The sequence below is a fragment of the Mustelus asterias genome, chromosome 15, assembly GCF_964213995.1.
Source record: "Mustelus asterias chromosome 15, sMusAst1.hap1.1, whole genome shotgun sequence".
Lineage (NCBI taxonomy): Eukaryota > Metazoa > Chordata > Chondrichthyes > Carcharhiniformes > Triakidae > Mustelus > Mustelus asterias.
In genome coordinates this window covers 48,732,428-48,753,984 of record NC_135815.1, presented here as the reverse complement: position 1 = coordinate 48,753,984, position 21,557 = coordinate 48,732,428, and the positions used below count along the sequence as shown (strand labels likewise).

The window sequence follows — 21,557 nt, the reverse complement described above, 5'->3', positions numbered from 1 at the left end:
AATTCTAGTATTAACAGATTGCTTTATTCAATTTCATCACAACTTTTGCTTATTCCGATTAGGTAGAAAGAACATTTGAGATATGTGGAATCAGAGGTCATAATACTTTTAAAAATGTTATAAAAATCCAATGGAAAATTTAAAAAATCTAAGAAACACACTGCGATGTCCATGGAAATAGATCCAGGAGTTCCAATGGTTGAGGTGCAGTAAATAAACATTCTTTGATAGCTTATGAGAAATTAGTTGGAATTTAACAAAAAGGTGACTCTTGCAATAAAGATCTGGAAAAAAGTTCAAATTTAAAATTTACATCTTGTAAAATTACACTTAGCACATCAGATGTACAAGTTTCAAGTATCATTTCAAACATTATACAAGTTCAAAGGTATCCCAATGCAGTCTACTTTTTTATACAGTGTATTTACAAGCACTCATCACAGTGGATGACTTACTCCACTGTTTTCATTTATTCGACACAAATGTCCATCAAATACTTATTTTCAGGTGTCCATTTTTAAAGAAACAGATATGTGATAAATGCTGATAATGGAGTATCAGGCTATATCTGTGCATTTATTCTCAAATATTTAGCACAGTAAATTTTGTTCCACTGACAGAAATCTGCTTTGTGCCGTCTGTCATTTAGCTGGGCACTGAAAGTAGTCCATTTTCATCAGCCGTATCCAGAATTTTACAAATTACCGGTGATTCCACCTGAGAAAAACAAAGACGACGAGTTGAGATCTGACAACTGAGACAGCAAAAAGAGGCCATTTTCCCACATCAACGCCCCAGATACAATCAACTAATTCAATACGGATCAGAGTGACAACCTGCATGATTCAGCTGACTGTATAAACTCAGCTAGATAACTGAAGGAAGCTGCAAGCCCATAACATTAAATATCAGACATCCTTATAGTTGGAGTATTATTGCCCTATTAAATGATGTAAGGAAGCAGGTAAGCTCTGCAAGAGCCTGTGCTATGATAATCACTTTTTGGTGCCCATGACTTGTCCACTTCCAACATGGTTACTTTTTGGGACTGTTTAAAGAGTTTTTAAACTACTGAAATTACAATTTATTTATATTGGCAACAGAGGGAGACACCAGCTTTTTTCCAACTTTATTTGGAGGCTGGAGATGTGCTAATGTGCATGTTATTTTCCCATCGCTTCCCACAGTATTTAACTAAGTGCAGTACTGTAAACGATGTAGAATTTGTAACAAGAAATTGTCAAGGTAAACAGCTGAGATGCTTTCAAAAGCAATCTAGATGAGCGTCTGAGAGAAAAGGATTAGAAAGGATAGGGAAAGGCTGAGGTAAGATAGGTTTACCATTGATGAGAAACTAAGTGCACCAGTCCAGTTAATGCTGAAGCTATGCGGGCCAATCAGTGGCTGAAAATTCTGTAGTGAGTAACTCACCTTCTGTCTCTCCAAAGCCTTTCCACCATCTACAAAGCACAAGTCAGGAATGGCGTGGGATACACTCCATCACCTGGACGAGTGCAACTCTAACAAAGTCAAGAAGCTACATACCATCCAAGACAAAGCAACTCACTTGATCAGCACCATTACATGCAAGTTCCCCTCCAAATCCCACACTTCCTGACTTGGATCACTGTTGCCAGAATTCCAGTCCCAACAACACTGAATGTACTTGCACCATATGGATTGCAGCGGTTTGAGTTGGTGGTTCACCACCACCTTCTCGAGGACAATTAGGATGGGCAGTAAATGTTGGCCTAGCCAGCGACTCCCAAACCCCAAGAATAAGAAAATAAGAAACTAAAAGGGATAAATGGAAAAAATACAGACAGAAAATGTTAACTCTGCAAGATATTACGACAGGTACACTACTCACCCCCAGAATGTACTGGCAGGTTTGTGGCTCAAGCATGTAGATTGTAACTGCATGAGGAGACTCTGATTCCTTACACCTGTAATAGAGTATACATCTATTTAAATGCACAAAGTACAAAGAAAATATAAGTGTGACTGAATTTACAAAATACTTCGAGTCGACGCTGTCCAAAAAAAAATCAAACCAGCTGCGCAGAACTTGTAATTGCATAACATTTTCATGTAATAATACGTCACAAGGCATGTCACAGGCACATTACAAAATACAATTTGATCCAAGCTACAAAAGGAGATATTAGGACAAATGGCCAACCTTGGGTCAAACAAGTTTTGAGGTGCATTTTAAAGGAGGAAAAAGAGATGGGAAGGTAGAGATTTGTGGAGACAATAGTTCAGAGCCCAGGTCACCGATGGCGCAGTGATTCAAATTGGGGATGCTCAAGATGTCAGAATTAGAACTGTGCAAACATCTCCAATGGTTCAGGGGCTGGAGGAACTTACAGTCAGGGAGGAGTAAAGCCAGAAAGGGATTTGAAAACAAGGGTGAGAATTTTAAACAAAAGTGTATCGATTTGGAGCTGAAAAAAATTGAGTTAAATCTGTAAGACTGGAGAAAGACAGGTTTTGTAGTGTGGCAGCAAGAGACTAAACTTACTTCAATTTTACCACTACTTGTCGTGGTTTTCCTGTCAAATCACAAAGATCACCATTTCCATAAAAATGTGAAACAACCCTGAAAAAAATGAAATTAACTGCAATTAGAACAGCATTTACAACATTAATTCTCAGCGAATATTAAAAATGTGAACATGTACTAGGCTACTTTGCTAATGTTTCATGGAGATTCAAATTAGAAGCTTCATTATCCCCAAGAAAACACTAAACGAAAGTTGAAATCAACCAAAAAAACCTTCAGAACTTTTGCCAAGCAAAATTTAATTCCAGAGTTATAGTTGTAGTTTTCACCTGCAACTGAGTCATGGCACAGAAAAACAATTACATTGTTCAACATGATAGGTTCAGAGAAAGGTCACTTGTACAGAAGTGACCAAAATATTGCTAATTTCCTCAAAAACTGGTCTACAATCTCTAGCAACAATTAAAACAAATTTCTACTACAATTTAAGACAATTTCTCCAAAATCACAAAACTTAGAATGAATGTTTAACGCTTGCGTAGGTTTCCTCCAGGTGCTCCGGTTTCCAAGTTCTGTTTTGGAGAGGGTACAGAAAAGATTAACCAGGATGTTGCCTGGTATGGAGGGCATTAGCTACGAGGAGAGGTTGGAGAAACTTGGTTCGTTCTCACTGGAACGACGGAGGTTGAGGAGCGACCCGATAGAAGTCTACAAGATTATGAGAGGCATGGACAGAGTGGATAGTCAGAAGCTTCTTCCCAGGGTGGAAGAGTCAATTACTAGGGGGCATAGGTTTAAGGTGCGAGGGGCAAGGTTTAAAGGAGATGTACGAGGCAAGCTTTTTTTACACACAGAATAGTGGGTGCCTGGAACTCGTTGCCGGGGGAGGTAGTGGAAGCGGATACGGTAGTGACTTTTAAGGGGCGTCTTGACAAATACGTGAATAGGATGGGAATAGAGGGATATGGTCCCCGGAAGGATAGGGGGTTTTAGTTCAGTCGGGCAGCATGGTCGGTGCTTGGAGGGCCGAAGGGCCTGTTCCTGTGCTGTAAGTTTCTTTGTTCTTTCCTCCCACAATCCAAATATGTGCAGATTAGGTGGATTGGCCATGCTAAATTGCCCCTTAATGTGAGGGTAAATATGTGCGTTACGGGGATAGGGCCTAGATGGGACAGTTGTTGGTCCAGGCTCGATGGGCCAAATGGCGTCTTTCTGCACTGGAGGGATTCTATAATTCTTCCTCACGAGTGAGTTCAATCCCTCACTTTAGAAGATCTAGCCTCCGAATTCTCTCTAAAGCCGCTCCAACTTGGACACAACAACTGCCCAGTGGTTCAATCTCTTTTTCAGAGCTCTAACTGCTAGGGGCTTAACAGCACCCAGGACTTTACTGAGAGCTGTAAACTGCAAGAAGCCCAAACTGAAACTAACCCCTTCTCCCTGCAAACACACAAATACAGTCAAACCAGGAATTTTCTCAAACTCCACCAAGCTCATAGCCTACTGTGGTCTATCCTCAAATGAGCCTCCAAGCCAATTATCCCTGCTTTATAATTTCTCCAGTTAAGCAAGCCCACTGCTGCTTATGGTTCAATTTTTTCTATTTCAGCTCTATTAAACAAACATTTGTAACCTCCTGAACTGCCAATTCCTTTTAGGTGTTCTGGCAACCTCTAAAGCTCAGTATTTCAGTTCTTACCTTCACAGCAACAATCTCCTCAGCCCTAAGCATTACCTCTAAAATATCAACATGAACCACGAACTAGGTATTGTAGATATTCGTCACAATCTCCTCTACTTTTCGAAGCTTTCACATCTTTCCTCCTGAAGCGTGGTGCCCAAAATTGTCCATATGTTCCAGCTGAAGCCTACCCTGTGCATTCTGTATTACAATCTTACACATTTACCTCACTTTCTGTGTCCCATCTTCTCGCCATTGGTAAGCCCTTGCTGAACTTTTTGTAGCCCATGTGACGTGCTCTTCTTTATTCCAGGTGCCAACCACTATGATGCTTTTCCCAGCTCCTTTATCCTTCAAGATAATATAGAAAATACCAGTAATTATTTTGTGACATTCTCATTGCTCCAGCTTAAAATAAAAGAGATAAAGTGTTCATCAGGATGGAGGTAATCATTATTAGAAAACTATTTTCCGAGGAAAACTGACAGGTTGGGATAGTACTAGCCGTTCATCTTTGGTCCTGGATTTGAATCCAACTCTGCCCAATATAATAACATTTCCTTCTGTCATCTGGCTGTAAGAGCCCTAGGCAAGTATGTCTTAACCCTAAATCCCACACCAGCCCCCAATTTGGCAGTAAAGTTGCAATCTCCCTGAGATATAGTTTGGAAAATCAAAATAATGCAGCACGGACAACTCTGAGGCAAAAATATGATGGGGAAGAGTAAAGAGAGCTTGAGTCTGTACCTAATGATACTTTATTGGACTGTTAGCTCTATCAATATCCTAATTATAAAAAATATACTTTTTTCCATTTTCTTTGCATCCAGTACCAGCACTTGGCACTTCAAGGCTTTCAAGCATAGCGTCGATTATATGCCTGGTAAAGACGGTTTGCCGCCCTCTTACAATTTCCCATCAACACAATTTCAGACAAGCACCAATGCTTAATGCCACCAATCATTATTCTCTTCCTTACTAAAACTTAAATCAGCTTGCAACAAATTACTGTTAACATTATGTTGTGATCTGTGCCCACTAAGGACTGTATGCACACAGATGTGAGTGAATGAATGAATAAGCAAATGTGCTGTTTCTTTGCCAATATTCTCCTCTTCCTTCAAAGAGCTGAACTTCTTGGTTGAGCATCCCAGTTGAGCTTGATCATGTTCTTGACCACATATGAATATTTCCAGGAGTGCGCACCGGACAGTGATTAGGGGCAAGTAGTCAGGATGATTTATCCTCCAAAGCTTCTTCCTTTCTCCCATCACCAAAGTAGCAACCCTAGGATCACCTGGGCTGAGATCAGTTAATTCAACAGAAACTGAACTTGCGATCTTCTTGGTTCAGCTGTTCATTCTCAACCAGATGAGCCATGGGAAAAATATCCATGGAGGCGTCAACCCTTAGTTTGAGTATTCAAACCTAGCTGCCAGAATTGAAGTTAAAATTTACAGAGCTACCTGGCTTTCCCAATTCTAATTTCAGGGATATTCGTTACACACAAACATGAAATAGTTAAAATGTTTACATAGCTACATTGATAACTATTTATATTAATGCTTGTGAACTTCTTGCACCCCATACTATAGACAGTTTGCAAATGCACAGGGAGTAGTGCTAAATCATCTTTACCTTTTAAAAGGTAACCTGTAACAGGTTAGCAGATTTCACTGAAGTGTACTCTTACATCATAATGATCAATAATGACAACAGGAAATGAGAATCATGATTATCCATTGCTATTTAACATTACGGGGAATACAGATTTTGTATCCTGAGTCTCCTGGGTTTGCTTGGATTTAGAGGCCCTTCGTTTAAATTCCAGCCCCAGCATTTGAAGTGGAGTTGGCGTGTGAAATTCCCAGGACGGGCACAGCACATTAGTGCGGTGGGAGATACTTTATATCCAAAATAAAAAGCATCCCTCCCAGAGTAAACTGTCATAAATGAAGAGCTAGTGCTGATATGGGTGATGAGCTGTTTCCTTCGGTGCGACAATTTCTATGATTCAAAGCTGTGCGCTGTGACAACTCTGGCAGATAATCAGGAAGGAGATGAAAGCTCCACCTCATGCTCCAATGGTACCTTTGGAAAGAGATGTAGAAAGCTTTTAGTAGAAAAGTCCCTGGCTGACCCAAGTTATGTTTCATGGATTGATAGAGATTGACAAGTCACAAGGTAGCAAAATTGACCTTTGGTCAAAGTGTGGTTTTGGCCACTATAGGAAAAAATGAGAAAATATTAGTTTCTATTTCCTAATCTGAAAATATTTGAAGTTAAGATTCAAATCTTAAGATTCAAACCTCTGGTTTGGGGCTACAACATGTTCTCCAGAGAGATATGCTGATACTACTGAATCATGTGGACGCAAATTAAAACACTTCAACATTTTGCAGCATCATGTCAGATAACTCATTTATTATGCCTTGAGTGCTTGGATTAATCATGTGGATCTACATACTTAATCAGCAAATAACATTCCTCCAATATAAATTACCGTGTAAGTTTTAAGTGAGGGGCAATGCAGTTACTGACGTTCTTCACTTTGATTTTGGGGTCAGTTTAGCTCAGTTGGCTGGACAGCTGGTTAGTGATGCAGATCAATGGCAACAGTGTGGGTTCAATTCCCACAACAGCTGAGGTTATTCACGAAGGCCTGCCTTTTCAATCTTGCCCCTTGCCAGAGGTGTGGTGATCCTCCGGTTAAAATTACCACCAGTCAGCTCTCCCCCGAGGGGAAAGCACCTTATAGTCATCTGTAGCTATGGCAACTTTACTTTATAATCCTCAGAGGTAAACAAAAACACTGCAAATACTCAGCAAATCAAAGAACATCTGTGGAGAGAAGCAGAGTTAATGTTTCATCAGTTCTGATGAAAGGTCATCTCAACATGAAATGTTAACTCTGTTTCTCTCTACAGATGTTGCCCGACCAGTTTGATATTTCCAGCAGTTTTTGTTTTTATTTCAGATCTCCAGCATCTGCAGTATTTTTGTTTTTGTACTCAGTCCTCTGGTTTTGTACAGGTACGTGCAATGCTGGCTATAAGCTTAATTTTAGCTTCAAAATTCTTGATTCTTCTCAGATGCAATCCCAAAACCCAAACTAAAAACCTTTAAAAATGCAGTCTTATTGAAAGTGAAATACCACTTATCCAAATACACATACCTCATGATACTGCTGCACATGCTTACCATAGCAGAATTCGTACTTCCACCATCCTACACCCTGTTAATACAAAGTTGAAATGCCATGAAACAAATAATGCAACAAAAAGACATTTCAGGAATGTACGGCTAAACTACAGAAATTGCAAACACCAGCAATTTGAGGATGCTTCACTCAATCATTCCTAAATTAAATTCCCTTACGCTACCATTAAACTAAACATATCTAAGGATAGGTGGAAAGTTCAACTCGTGCAATGGAACAAAGCAATTCTAAAACATTTTATAGTTGCATCATTTGTCTTTGAGGGCCTAATACACTTTAGGGTATTTTTAGTATTTTCAGCTAACAGTGGTCTTCCTATACTATACACTATCCATAATGAGCATTCACATCCCCAGCGAAAACACTGCAGCTGTCCTGAAAATACCTGATGGAAGATGCAAAGAACAAACTTGGAGGATGGGAAAGTTTGAATTGGAAACTACCTCCAGTCTTTTCTCTGTCTTTTAAATCATTTAAAAGAAACCAGTTTGTAATTGTGGATACAATTCAATTTCAGATTCTCTATTTGATTTGCTGGCTTAGGGATGTTCACTTTTAGAACTAGGGATCTGGAACTAATAAATAAACCTGCGGCATGGTTTTGTACAAAGCCTGATGCACAATAGATTCAACGACTCTCTTGCACAAAAATGGCAAGACATCATAGACGTAAAGGTGACATGACATTCATTCAAAAATTAAGATTTCCACAGACAACAAAAACAGACTTACCCATACGCAAGACGATCAAGACAGAACATACAGCATAGAAACTGGCCGTTTGGTCCAACTATTATGTTCTGGTGCTTTTACCCCACTGAGTTTCCTCCCATTCCAGCTTCCTTATCTCAGTTTTTCATTATACCTTTAGTTTATTTTCTCTCTGTAGTTTTTCAGTTTCCTTTTGAAAACACCTAAGCTACATATCTTAGCCACCTCTTGTGGTAATGAGTTCCATCTTCTAGCCACAGAGTAAATTCCTCATTTCTCTGGCCCATAAGTTTTACATCTTATATTCATGGCTCGTAAGTTTTGGATCCTCCCACAAATGGAAGCACTCTCTCCACATCGATCCTGTCCATTCCTTTCATAATTTTAAAGATCTCTACCAGGTCACCTTTATGCCTTCTCTGTTTTAGGGGAAAAAGGCCCAATCTGTTTAAACTTCCCTAATAACTGTAATCCCTCGGTCTGGCACCATATTTGTAAATGAGAAGGCACACAGGTCAGGTGAAAGAACTCAGGGACATGCCTTGGTCCTACAGACAATTCTGCATGAAGTCTGCCTGATATATATCTTGCTTTCCCTCTTTATTCTCCCACACAAAATACATTGAAGTGATTTGACCACAAACTGTAACCAGTGTTTAGCAAACAAATTAAATCTGTCACATATTTCTATTACCAGCTCACAGCACAGAAAGCAATGTCTCTCATGCCTATGGCAACTGATCCCATAGCTCTGTATCTCCTTGACCTTCAGATGTAATGGTATTTGCTCAGATATTCTGAGCTGTTCCATGCTCCAACAATTCTTTGTGCACTTTTTCCCCAATTACTCTCCTCATTGGCACTGTGATCATTTCAAACTTGATTCTTATCCACTGACTCTCCAACCAACTGAGAGCCTTTTTCCTTATTTTGCTTCAATTTCCCTTTTCACCTTCTACAACACTTTCTATATTCATGATTCAGTCATGTTAGAAAGGAGGCACAGGACAAAATCCCAGCTAGGTTTGTTTATTTTTCACTAGAGCCCAGCCCTTTACCTTAAAGGAATGTATTTATTTGGCCATTTACCCAGGCCATATTTGAACAATTCCCACTGCTGATCGGTTATCCCAACTATCAACTTCATTTCCTGATTAATTGGAGCTTGATTCCTGCCTATCTCATGGAACACTGACTTTTATCTTTAACTCTTATCATTTTATAATTTCACACTGAACTTATTAAAATTGGCATCAACTTTGAGCTTTATTTCTCAAAGGTATAAAGTTTCACCCAAGTGACAATTTTATATTTAATGCAATGATCTCCAACATAATCAGCATTTTTATGATTATCCTTCAATAATATCAAGGAAAAGCTGGACTCTTACCCCATGGAAACAATAGGAGCCACTTAGAAATTCTTGGATGAGCTGTTCATCAGTCAGTTTGGAGATGTGAGTAGTTCCCACAGCCACTGGTTGTTGTCCTCCAACACTGATTGACTTGTGAGATAAAAACTGCTCATCACGTGTAGATTTTGTGTCCAGTTCCTATCATAATCCAATATGAAAGCCATTTTCAATGTCATTAATTCAAATGCATGTGGACTATAGAAATAGCTTGTTTGCTTATCTCTCAAGTACATTATAGAAATTAAAAGAATGCCTGCTGCTTATTTGAAAGTTACACAGAACAGACATATCTGGAAATTACTTCTAAAAAAAAAATTCCAAGCAACAAATGTTTCCAGACAGTCCATCTGATTAATATAGAATCCCTACAGTGCACAAGACACCATTCAGCCCATCAAGTCTACACCATCTCTCTGACAGAGCATCTAACTCAGGCTCTCTCCCCTGCCCTATCCCTGTAACCCCAAACATCTACCATGGCTAATCCATCTAACCTACATATTTTGGGACACTGTGGGGCAAATTTAACATGGCCAATCTGCCTAACCTGCACATCTTTGCAGGAATAATCTCCTCATACTGTACATTTCATATCTTCAAATGTATTGTCAACTTTTAACCATCAGTTTGACATAATTTTGTAAAGCATTCAAACCACACTTAAACATACCAAAGTTGATATGTATAACAATAACAATGTCAAAATAAGATAAAGCAAATAAAGCCCATAGCATCAGCAACATTGATGCTTAATCACAATATGCTAAATCATAGCTGTGAAATGGGTCCATCCTGAAACACCTCATGTTAGTATTCAGGAGTACTGGAGAGGAGGTGCGAAACTGGAACTACTTTTTCCAAACACGAAGAAAAGAAATGACAGTGACTGGAAGACCACGTGCTCAGCTGGTGAACTACACCAGGCAGACACCAAAATAATATTTTAATCAGCACTTTAATAACTTGAAATAGATTTTCAAAAATAGGATTCAGTTATTACAACTCAATTGTCCTGATCAAACAGAAATTGTTAATGCTTAAACCAATAACCAGCAACATAGAATCTGAAGATGCAATTACATCAGTAGTTGCAATTGGTATTTACAGCAGATTTTAACCAAAGATGTCAGTCTTAAGGAACTTTAGCTGTCAACTCATTTAAAACAAATACATGCTGATAGGTAAAGGTAAATGCCAAAATAAATGTCCTCAAATTTTATTAAATTGTTTTTAAAACAGGTACTAAAATACAAAGTTTGTATTTCCCAAACAAAAATGGAACTAAATTATGTGGCAAAAGCCAGCAACAGGTTTCCTGAGCTAGTTGTGAAATTATTTTAAAATTCTGTTGGTAAAACAGTTACCTCTTGAGCTCTTTGGGTAGTGAAAGGTGGTTTCATCATATCCTCCTGCTGTTTTTCTAACTGTTCGAGACTTTGAGGCCTTAATGGAGAGCCGTGTACTGATTGGCAAAATATGTCATTAACAGGGGAGGATTTAAATCTATGCAAAATAAAAACAAGGTTAACACTCACAAATGGCATCAAATTCGGAGTTACTACCAAAATGTGGTTAGAACATTTAAGCTACCGAGGTTACAAATCATGCAATGTTTGTGTATCTATTTTAAAGATTACACAGTACAGTTGGCTATTTTACCTGTATTTAGGATGGCTGCACAATAGTGGTGTCAAGATTACTAGTTCATATTCACAGGTGGTGACTTCAGCAACCGAGAGGATCTCATGTTTGGCTTCAGGGTGGCAGACATACATTACAGTGGTAACTCTTGGTTTGTTCTGTTTTAGGCTGCAAGGTGTACCATTTCCCATTACCACTGGGTAATAAGGAGTGATCTGTCCTTCTATGTTTTTGGTGTGAACCTTAAAACAAAATAGTCACTTTAGCACATTTACCTTTCAACAACTCTGAACAAAATTGAGCGTTGGTACTTAATGACAAGGGGAAGTATTCACCACACACAAAATAGCAGCAGATATTCCAGTAACAAAAACATTAAAGACTTGTCTTCTCTATAAAGAGGATAGCCAGTTTTCATCCTTTACACAGTACTTTTGCAAGAGATGTAAAAGAAAGTTGACATTGTAAAAAATAAAGCCTCTTGTACAAAATCTCACACAAGTTCAAATTCAGAAAAACATTAAAAAATTATATGTAGCCCATAAAAGGACTATATCAGAAATTAAACCTCTACAGTTAACAAGAGAAAGCACAAGTTTTTTATTCATATATTATATCCCATTTGATTCAGTTAAATAATTTAGATTATCTGAACGTTAATTTATGTACTTCACAATTTGCAACATTATTTGTATTAATTCTATTCTTTAGTGCATGAAATGATTAAATTATCCAGTAATTTGAATTGAACAAACACAAGGTGGGAATTTAGATGAACTAAGACGTGAAATTATAATACAAAAACAAATCAACTAGAGCAACTTCAGTTTAAGAGGCGCAACAACCCAGAAGACAACCTACAGCTACAATGATACCACTGAAAAGTCCGTTGTTTTTGGCAGCGAAAGATATGCAAAAACCAGGTTGATGATTTAGCCAAGCTCATTTTAAGGGTGCCAACCAGTGAGTGAAGTTTACAACAGCAAGTGATTTGGTTGTTGGTAATGATAACTTACTCAACATTGGGGTGGTAAGGTGGCACATTGGTTAGCACTGCTGCCTCTCAGCACCAGGTACCCGGCTTCAATTCCAGCCTTTGTGGAGTTTGCACGTTCTCTCTGTCTCTGCATGGGTTTCCCCCACCGAGTACTCCGGTTTCCTCCCAAAATCCAAAGATGTGCAGGTTAGCCATGGTAAATGCATGGGGTTACAGGGATAGGGCAGAGGAGATAGTGGGATGCTCTTTTGGAGAGTAACTGCAGACTCGATGGACCGAATGACCTCTTTCTGCATTGTAGGGATTCTATGATTGCTAATTAAGGAGTTTCAAACAGGTTTGTTTTAGGGACGGTCAAGATACATTGTCTTTGTCATTCAGTTCTTGCAAAATTACTAACAAGAAACTAATGAAATTTTTCAAATTGTTCCTCAATCCATTTCTTACACTGAACAGACTGACCTTTGTACAGTATACAAAATATTTAGGAATAGCAAGAAATTTCCATTAATAGCAATTGATTTGTGTGCATATTTTGAAAATGTTTCATTCATAGAATAATCTAGTATCCAGTCACTTTTCTCCCATTGGGAAGAGAGGTGAATTCACCCAATTATCACCCAACAAAAACCATTCATGAGAACCTGTCTGCCAAGGTGGTTTATCAGCATCTTGAGTGAGCATATTTACAGAAACTAACTTCGTTTTGTGTTAAAAAGGTTTAAAATATTGCTTCTGATTTGGATAACAGGTTTGTAGAACTAGAATTGTTGCTAAACCACAAAATCCAGGCCAAATGATTGAGCACTGCAGTACTGCTTCGATTCCCAAATCCTTATTAATAATGTCACATGGTGGTGGGGTTTCAGATAATACAAAACTATCGTACCACTGCTGGCAAAAACAGCCACGGATCTACCTTTGGGCATAGCACTCATGAACAAACTAACAGTGGAGTTATAGTGGGTGATAAGATGGCATTTAGGATGCAATTTGTTCAAAGTATTAATAATGTCCAAGATTTAAATCCTATAATCTTATGAAACTATTTCCATTACCTAATTTCAGGATTACAGAACAAGTTCCTGTTAAATAGGGACCAGCTATTATTAAAAATGATCATTTGGCCATAAAGTGCTGGGTACGTAAATGCAAGTGCTTCGTTAACCTGTCAGAATTTTGTACAGGGTGTCCTCACTTAAACTTGTCGCTGTGTTCTCAAGATTGTGACTTTTGGTGAATTATAGGTTCCTATAGCAATCAATGTCAAAGCCAGAGTTAGGTTTCTTCAGACATTCCTGCCCACAAAATTAACAATGTACAAGTTGAAACATTATACCATGCATGTACAGCACCATACTTCCCTAGCTGAAATAACTTGCAAACTAAAATACATCTCTAAATGTATAAGAAATAACATATACAATATTTCTTGAAAATTACACTCACCTACAGTACTTTATTCACCAGGCTCCATCTAGTGGCAGATGTTGGTTGACACAGGTAGCAACTGAAGTCCCAGAACTACCTGGACCGACCAATTTCTACCATTAGATGAAGCTCAACTGAGTTCAGAACAGGAGCCAGAAGCACAGCCACCGAAGGACAAACCCCAGAGACTAGGGTAAGAGGGCAGGTGGCAAAGCCTGGAGGTGTAGGAGGCAGAGGGAAGAGGGAATGAGGGTGGCAGAGGAAGCGCTGAGGGAAAGGATACGTTAGCAAGCAGGCCCCAGAAGAGGTCAGCAACAAACAACATTGAAGTGAAACTGGTGATGCTAAATGGATGTATCGACACTTCTTTATTAACAACATTAAAGTGAAATGTTAAGTGAGTCAATTTTAAGCGAAGATCAACTGTAATTGAAAACTAACAGATCTGAATCATCCTGCAAAAGTGTGAGTTGGAAGCAATTACAATAAGGCTGCATTCTACTTACTTTCAATTTCTCCGTTTCAGATTCTTCTGGCTGTTCTGTGGTGGAATCTAGACAGAAAGAGAAATCTAAACTGTTTGAAATACAACTGAATGTTCATTAATTGTTCATACATAATTTTACTCTGTTTACAGGACAAACTCTTCTGATCCTGTTAGAAACCTAACTTCAGAGAAGTCAATTATAATGGGCAGCGATTTCCATATCGTCACTATTCCTATCAGAACACAATACTAATTCTTAGAATCCCACTCCATTCCTTCCTCCAGCTGTCTGTCTGTCTGTCTTGGAGTCGATGTTTCGACATGTTGACGTTTATTTTGCTACTCAAGTTAGTCTCAGAGAAAGACAACACTGGTGAAGGATAACTGCATGAATTTTACTTCGGTGCACCACATCTTTTAAACCTATTTTTAAAGAGTTTCCATGCTGTTCTAGAAAGGGACTATGATTCATTTTATTTCCAGCATTTTCTGTTTTGCATTCCACATCCTGATCTATTACTTGATTCCTTGAAGCAGGTTGAGAAAATGTGCATAAACTGATAAGGAATGAAAGTGCGTAAAAAATATATGTATTGAATTAAAAATGTTTCCATTGTACAGCGTTCAAACGAAGTTTCAGCTTGCGGAACCAGTGACAGAAATTAAACACATTTTTGTTCCTAAACCAGGAGTATCAGATTATTTCTTAGTTTGCAATCAGCTCATCTCTCTAATCTCGTCCAAGCCTTCATGAATTCTATGTTGCTCCAACTCCTGCCTTGTGCACTCCCCCACTCCCTGCACCCTAGTGTTAGTGGTTGTGCCTTCAGCCACCTAAGCTATGAGATTTCTTTCTTTTGTTGGTCACCAGTTCTCACATCTTCTTTCGCTTATGTCAATTCTTATCTCATTGTGCCCTTGTAAAGCACCTCACATTGTTTTGTACTCTGTTAAAAGTGCGATATAAATACAAGTTGTTGTGGATTTCTGAAGTCACACAGTGCAAACTGACATTATAGTGAGTGGCAAAACAGAAGTGAACAATCCATACCTTACTTCTAGCTACAAACAGTATCTAAAATGATCAAGTCTAAAAGGGTTATTTTAAATTGTTGCTCCATGAATGTGAACAGTCTTTCATCTCAATTATCATGTAAACCACTTCTCGATGGAGCATGCTATTTGCAAACCTAAGAAGATACAGTGCTGCATAAATGAAAATTCAGTGCTTTCTGAATGACATTGCTACTTACCTTTGGTCTCAGAATCCACTGGCGTGCTCATGGTACCAAGGTAATATTCCTGAATATTAACTTTCTGCTAAATCGAAGATATATAAAACTTAGCAGTGCAATCATTTAAAAGTTGGTAAGACTATAGGCTGATAAAGTGAGGCACAGTACCTGGCCAGTTTCTTTTTCTTCATGGTATTGGCGAATGTGTTTTCCATGACATACTTCATATGTCCAGTAAGATTCAATCTGCGGTGTATAAAGAGTTTGATTAGAAATATTCAGCAAGTGGTATTTGCACACAAATGAAAGATCATAAAAGATATATACAAGTCAAACAATTATTGTACAAACCATAAAATCATGAAATTAAAAAAGTGTTACCATTTTAAGAGGTGTGGCACAGACTTCTATAACTGAGTTAAAAACAGAAAATGCTGGATAAACTCAGCAGACTTGGCAGTTTCTGTGGAGAAAGAGAGAAACACGTTTTGAGTCCATATGATCCTTCTACTGAAATTTTTGTAGAAGGGTCATATAGGTTCGAAACGTTAACTATGTTTCTCTCTCCACAGATGTGGCCAGACCTACTGAGTTTATCCAATATTTCCTGTTTTTATTTCAGATTTCCAACATTCACAGTATTTTGCTTCTATAACGGAGTACAATGTTGTAGGTCTTCCAAAAAGTAAAGGTTACCAGTCTACCCAGAGAATGAAGTGAAATCCCTTGTTTGTGCATTTTGTCTTTCTGGTTATGATACTTGTCCTCACTATGATGATACTTGGGTTTGGAAGGCAGTACATTAATCACTTTACCTGATGTAGTTTTGGTTATGAAATGTCAAGTTTCTTAAACAGTAAATGGATAATTGATCAGCAGTGATAACAGAATGGATTTTACAGTAGTTACAAGGTGAAGCTCTGACTGGACATAGAAGAGGAGGTTTAAATTCCACATGTTTTATAAAAGAAAGAAAAACGATGCCTTGATACATGAGTGAAAAATGATTAGCCATCCTTGGACATATCACTAACTACATTGAGAAACAAGTCTACAATTTGGAAGTAAAATGAAATCTAATAAATTAGGGGCTAACTGATGAATACTTCATACTGACACTTGTTTAATATAGTGTTACAGGAGAAGACTTTACCTATTATTTGCACTTTTCTGAATGGTTAAGAAGCAAAGTTGAGATGCAAAGTAACAATGAGTTACTATCCACTTATCAATATGGAAAAAATACTAGACTGTTCTTAATAGGATGAGATATTCTTTCCCGCATTAACACAATACCATGTGGCAGTGCCTTGGTATCCAGTAAAAAGAACAAAACCCCATCCCAAATTTGATCAGAAAATTGTGTGAAAGTGTGATCTAAAGACTACATTGTCCAGCCCAGGGAAGTGATTTACCATGGCTTCAAACAGATTCTGTGAATTAATTAATCGGAAACAACTTTACCCTGTAAGAACAACTGCTCTGTTTGAAGAGTGGTTCCAATAGCTCACCAGGCCCATGGCCTTTGTAATCATGTTCTTCATCCTAAATGTATAAAAGGAAAAATTAACTGCACAGAAAAGTATGCATTTCAGTCAGATTAGGAACTCACCCTACTGCAGACAGTTACCATTCAAGAAAATATAATGAAAACAGGCCTCTCATTGTGTCACAGGTCAGTGATTTGTGGATTCGATAATATTGCAACTTTAAAATGAATTGCATGTTTTGCACCCACTGTAAACACAACTATACCAGGTTCAAGACTTGTTTCCCCAAAGTAAAATTGGTTCCATTTTATTTTATATTCAACCTTCACAGAAATTTTAGAAAATCTTCTGCTACATTAAGAGTATTTCTATGGAGTTAAGCGATTGAAATAGGCTGCTAGACAGAAGTACGTGCCATGCTACAACATTCATTGAAACATATTTTCTGTTAGAGGCTTGGTAGCACAGGACTTGAATTTTGCTCAAAAGAGATATACTGTCGAAGCTTTTCATCTTGCACTCATCAGGATGGATACAACATTGCCAAATTTCAGCAGCATGTCTCTTTACTTAGCAATATTTTCTGTGGCGGAGTGAAACCAATCAGCCTTGTGTAATAAAAACAATTGACAATGCCACAGCAAGCATAATTATAATACAGTATATGATTTACTTTAACTTCACAAAAAATAGTAACAAAATGCTATCAAATGTCTTCAGATTTGACGTAATTATCTTTCCGTTTCTACCCTCGTCACACTTATTTCACCATGGTCAGTCTATAGCAGTAAGTTAAACCGTACATTTAGACTATATGAAAAATACACAGCTGTCATTAAGACAACGCAGTAACTGATTTGGAGGGCTCTGATGACTGTTAGGAACCTTGGACACACTCCCAAGTTGTTGGCAAGATCGAATTAGGGCCCCAATAATGTTTTATGGTAGACAAATTGAGATTCAAGACATTTGCTCAGTGAACAAAGCCAAGGTTCCATGGGTTTTGAACAAACAAAAATACACATTACTATCGATAGAAGGATAAAATAATTTACAATATCTATCTTGTACTCTAACATTCAGGGCTATTATGAGATACATATGAATTAACAGGCAAACTATGGTCAAATATACCACAGTGCATAATAAATGTCAAATGCAACCAAAACGAATTCCATGGATTCTCAACAATCTACCTAGATGTCCCTAACACTGAGTCAACCAGTCTCACTGAAACTCTGTCTTTCTCCCAGGAGTTCTAACCTTCATCTACGAAGATCTGAACTTGGACCTCTCTCCAAAAGATGCTGCAACTTGGGTAGCTTCAATAATGGCCCACTTCGCAGGGTTTCAATCTCACTTTCCTTCCTCCTGGATTTCCAACTATGTTCAAACATCAACTCTCAAGCACAAGCAGAACACTACTGCTCCAAAGGAGTACCTTTGTCCCAATGGCTTGCAGCACAGAGTCTCCAATCTTTGGCTATCTTCTTGGATCTTCAGCACTTCATCTGAGCTCTCTTCAATTAGCAGACTTGGACAATGCCACAACAACACTACCTTGAGATTTCAATCTCACTTTCCGAGATTCCATTCCCCTGGGTTGCTGAGAACGCACCCAAGCATCAAATTTGCAGACACAAATTAAGATCTTTGGCTGTGCTGAGGAGAACACTACTGCTCCAAAAGGATACCTTTGTCCCAACTGCCCGCTTCAATTACCAAGGCTTCCCCTGAGCCCTATTTATTTAAAGTCTGTTTCCCTGCAGCCTGTTCTCTAATTGGAGCCGGCTTCTCTGCTCTGTTCCTTAACATAATTGGACCTATCTTTGTTCCCTGTATTTATCCCTTACTTGGGACTCTTCTTTTTGGGATATCTCCCTGTCCCCTCTCCTTGCCCACTGTCTGGTACACTTCTTGGGACCTTTCTTTGTTTTCTGTCTGGGACATCTCCTGTTATGGAGCTCTGCTCCCAGTCACCTGACCTGAGATTTTGTGCTGTTTTTCTAGACACAAATGAATTGGGCCCCAAAAAGCACAGAAATGCTGATCGGCACACGTGCAGCATGGTCTCAGCCTATGTGGGAGCTCCAAGGTTTCTTGGGACTTGGACTTCCCGACCTCTGCACTCAAAGTTAAGGCAAATTGGGTGTCATAACAAGAAGAAACAAAACTCATCAGCTTTCATGGAACTTTTACAATGTAACGCACTCATGGAGTGTTCTCAGGGCTGGGGGCATCACAGAAGTGGGGTAAACAGCTATAGAAAGTAACAACAATATAGGATGGGGGAGCAAGCCATGATGGGATGCAAGGATGTGCATTATAATATCCAATTTGAGGCACTGGTGGACCAGGAGCTAACAGCAAGGACAGGAGAGATGGGCGAGTGGTACCTAATGGGTGACAGGATAAAGGTTGTAGAGTTTAAGTTTATGAAGGGTAGGTAATGCAAGGTCAACTAGGACAGCACTGGAAATAATGAGTGTAAAGATAACAAACACATAAATAAAAGCTTCAGCGTCAAATGATAAGAGGAAGAAACAGCCAGCGTTATAGACTTGGAGCTAAATGATCTGTTGAACAGTGCTGGAAGTTCAACTTGAGATCAAACAGGCCACTGAGGCAGTGAACAGTTACTCAACTTGAAAATGTACCTGGAGAAAAACAGGAAACTGGCGGCAAGGAAAAACCGAACTTGTGGAGAGAACCAAAGTTGATAGTTTCAATTTTTTCGAAGTTTAACTGGAGGAAATTGCAGCTCAACCCACGACTGGATGTTGAACACGCAGTTTGACTTTACTGAGGCAATGAAGGAGTTGAATGAGGTGGTGGAGAGGTAGAGTTGGGAGTGATCAGCATATATCACAGAATAGTTACAGCACAGGAGGAGATCATTCAACCTGTTGTGTCTGTGCTGCATATGTGGAAACTGACGCTGTGCAGCCTGGAGGGGCACCATGTTGATGAGGAAAAGCTGGGGGCCAAGGACAGATCCTTGAAGTATCCCTCAGTTAAGGAAGTGGGGTTTGAAGGAAGCCATTTCTGGAGATGCTTTGGCTATACCCTGATACAGAGTATATCAGAGTATAGCCCAAGCATCTCCAGAAATGCTAAAATCAGCTGGCTTAGCACAGGCTGGTTATCAAACCCATGATTTAACCGGTATGCATGACTCAGCTACTCAGTGTATGAACCACGTGAGACACTGCAAGAACTGAGGCTGGAGTAAATATTGTGTCACAAAACTTGAGTAACTCTTTCATGTTGACATTATTTGGGCTAAATGCTTTTAATGCCCATTACTTTATCCCTCATGCTGGTGAAACCACTGAAGGGTATGAACAAGTGGATTTATGAGGTGGTCAGAATTGTAGCTGTAAAGTGTCACGATTAAGAATGGCTAAAATATAAACAGTGCTTTAAATTACAAAGAAGAAAATTAAGTTTTACTGTTTGTGGTCTACCTCCACCTTGTGCAAATTCATAGAAATCATAGAAATCCTACAGTGCAGAAGGAGGCCATTCGGCCCATCAAGTCTGCACCGACCACAATCCCACCCAGGCCCCACCCCCACATATTTACCCGCTAATACCTCTAACCTGTGCATCCCAGGACTCTAAGGGGCAATTTTTAATCTGGCCAATCAACCTAACCCGCACATCTTTGGACTGTGGGAGGAAACCGGAGCACCCGGAGGAAACCCACGCAGACACGAGGAGAATGTGCAAACTCCACACAGACAGTGACCCGAGCCGGGAATCGAACCCGGGACCCTGGAGCTGTGAAGCAGCAGTGCTAAAGAGCATTACAAAGCATTTTAAAAAGGTTCTTCACTGCGCAAAAGTGATTGTTTTTAAACCAGACAGACATACAAAAAGTCAGATTTAAATCCACTTGGAGTCACTGCTTGTAGTTTGATATTAATGTTAAATAAATACATTCATATAATGTTAGGTAATACATAATTGTCATATTACAAAGCTATCAAAGATCATTTGTAACAAGACTATATAAATCCTAGGCTTACCTGGTCTCCATTTCCAATTGATGGCAACAAACATTTATATCTTTCATTATGCACTGTAGTAATAATTATGTAGTCATCAGGTCTATACAGGCCACCTGTGGTTGGCTGAAAACAAAATAATTAATCACAATTATGCATCATGACTATCTACGCTCTTACAAGTAGAATATCGCACTGTACAGCAGTGTACAACTTAACTTTTCATTCCTACATGCTAACACCTGCAAGCAAAACATCAACTTTACAACACACAGAACAGAGGTACAATATACTTGGGGAAACCTCCATCGTACTAACCTGAACTTCACCCAATTATGATTAATCTTCAGGTATTTGTTTTTATGTTCATGAAGTATTGGCCTTTTGGCTAGGATCAAGCCCAAGATCAGGTGTAATGCCTTTTCTTGTCAGCTTGGATCTTGTTCGTCTCTCTTGTGGGGACCATGAATTGGATTCAGTTTGAATTTGAATTAGTTTTTGGAGCAAGCAAGGAGATGGATCAAGGGCTTGCCCCATCCACTCTGCACATTGGCTTTGTAACTTTAAGAATGGGGTAAAATTAAAAATAAACTGCACTACCCTGGAATATTAATTTTATAGCAAATGGCCACAATATCAGAAAAGAACAGAAATAATATTAGAATGAACATAGAGACCCTTCAGCAGAACGTCTAACAACAAACATTTTCTTTTGAAATGCAAGTCTATCTAAA

At 38.8% G+C, this 21,557-nt stretch overlaps 1 protein-coding gene across 4 annotated transcripts in view; it reads right to left on the bottom strand.

Moving 5' to 3' along the window:
- erlec1 (endoplasmic reticulum lectin 1) overlaps positions 1–21,557 on the bottom strand; it is a 29,001-nt gene that overhangs the window by 2,353 nt on the left and 5,091 nt on the right. The window contains exons 2-14 of one of the 4 annotated variants that reach the window (XR_013499649.1): positions 20,845–20,949; positions 16,788–16,868; positions 15,492–15,569; positions 15,342–15,408; positions 14,108–14,154; positions 11,192–11,415; positions 10,897–11,035; positions 9,509–9,670; positions 7,363–7,422; positions 4,414–4,538; positions 2,525–2,602; positions 1,871–1,946; positions 456–717 (exon numbers count right to left, since the gene is read on the bottom strand). Coding sequence is in view for 2 of the 4 variants with exons in the window: in XM_078229849.1 (XP_078085975.1) it covers positions 646–717; positions 1,871–1,946; positions 2,525–2,602; positions 4,414–4,538; positions 7,363–7,422; positions 9,509–9,670; positions 10,897–11,035; positions 11,192–11,415; positions 14,108–14,154; positions 15,342–15,408; positions 15,492–15,569; positions 16,788–16,868; positions 20,845–20,949 (1,314 nt within the window). In the remaining 2 variants the exon portion in view is untranslated. Of the gene's footprint in view, positions 1–2; positions 718–1,870; positions 1,947–2,524; positions 2,603–4,413; positions 4,539–7,362; positions 7,423–9,508; positions 9,671–10,896; positions 11,036–11,191; positions 11,416–14,107; positions 14,155–15,341; positions 15,409–15,491; positions 15,570–16,787; positions 16,869–20,844; positions 20,950–21,557 lie in introns of those variants that run through there. The other 3 variants (XR_013499650.1, XM_078229849.1, XM_078229850.1) reach the window with 3 other exon arrangements.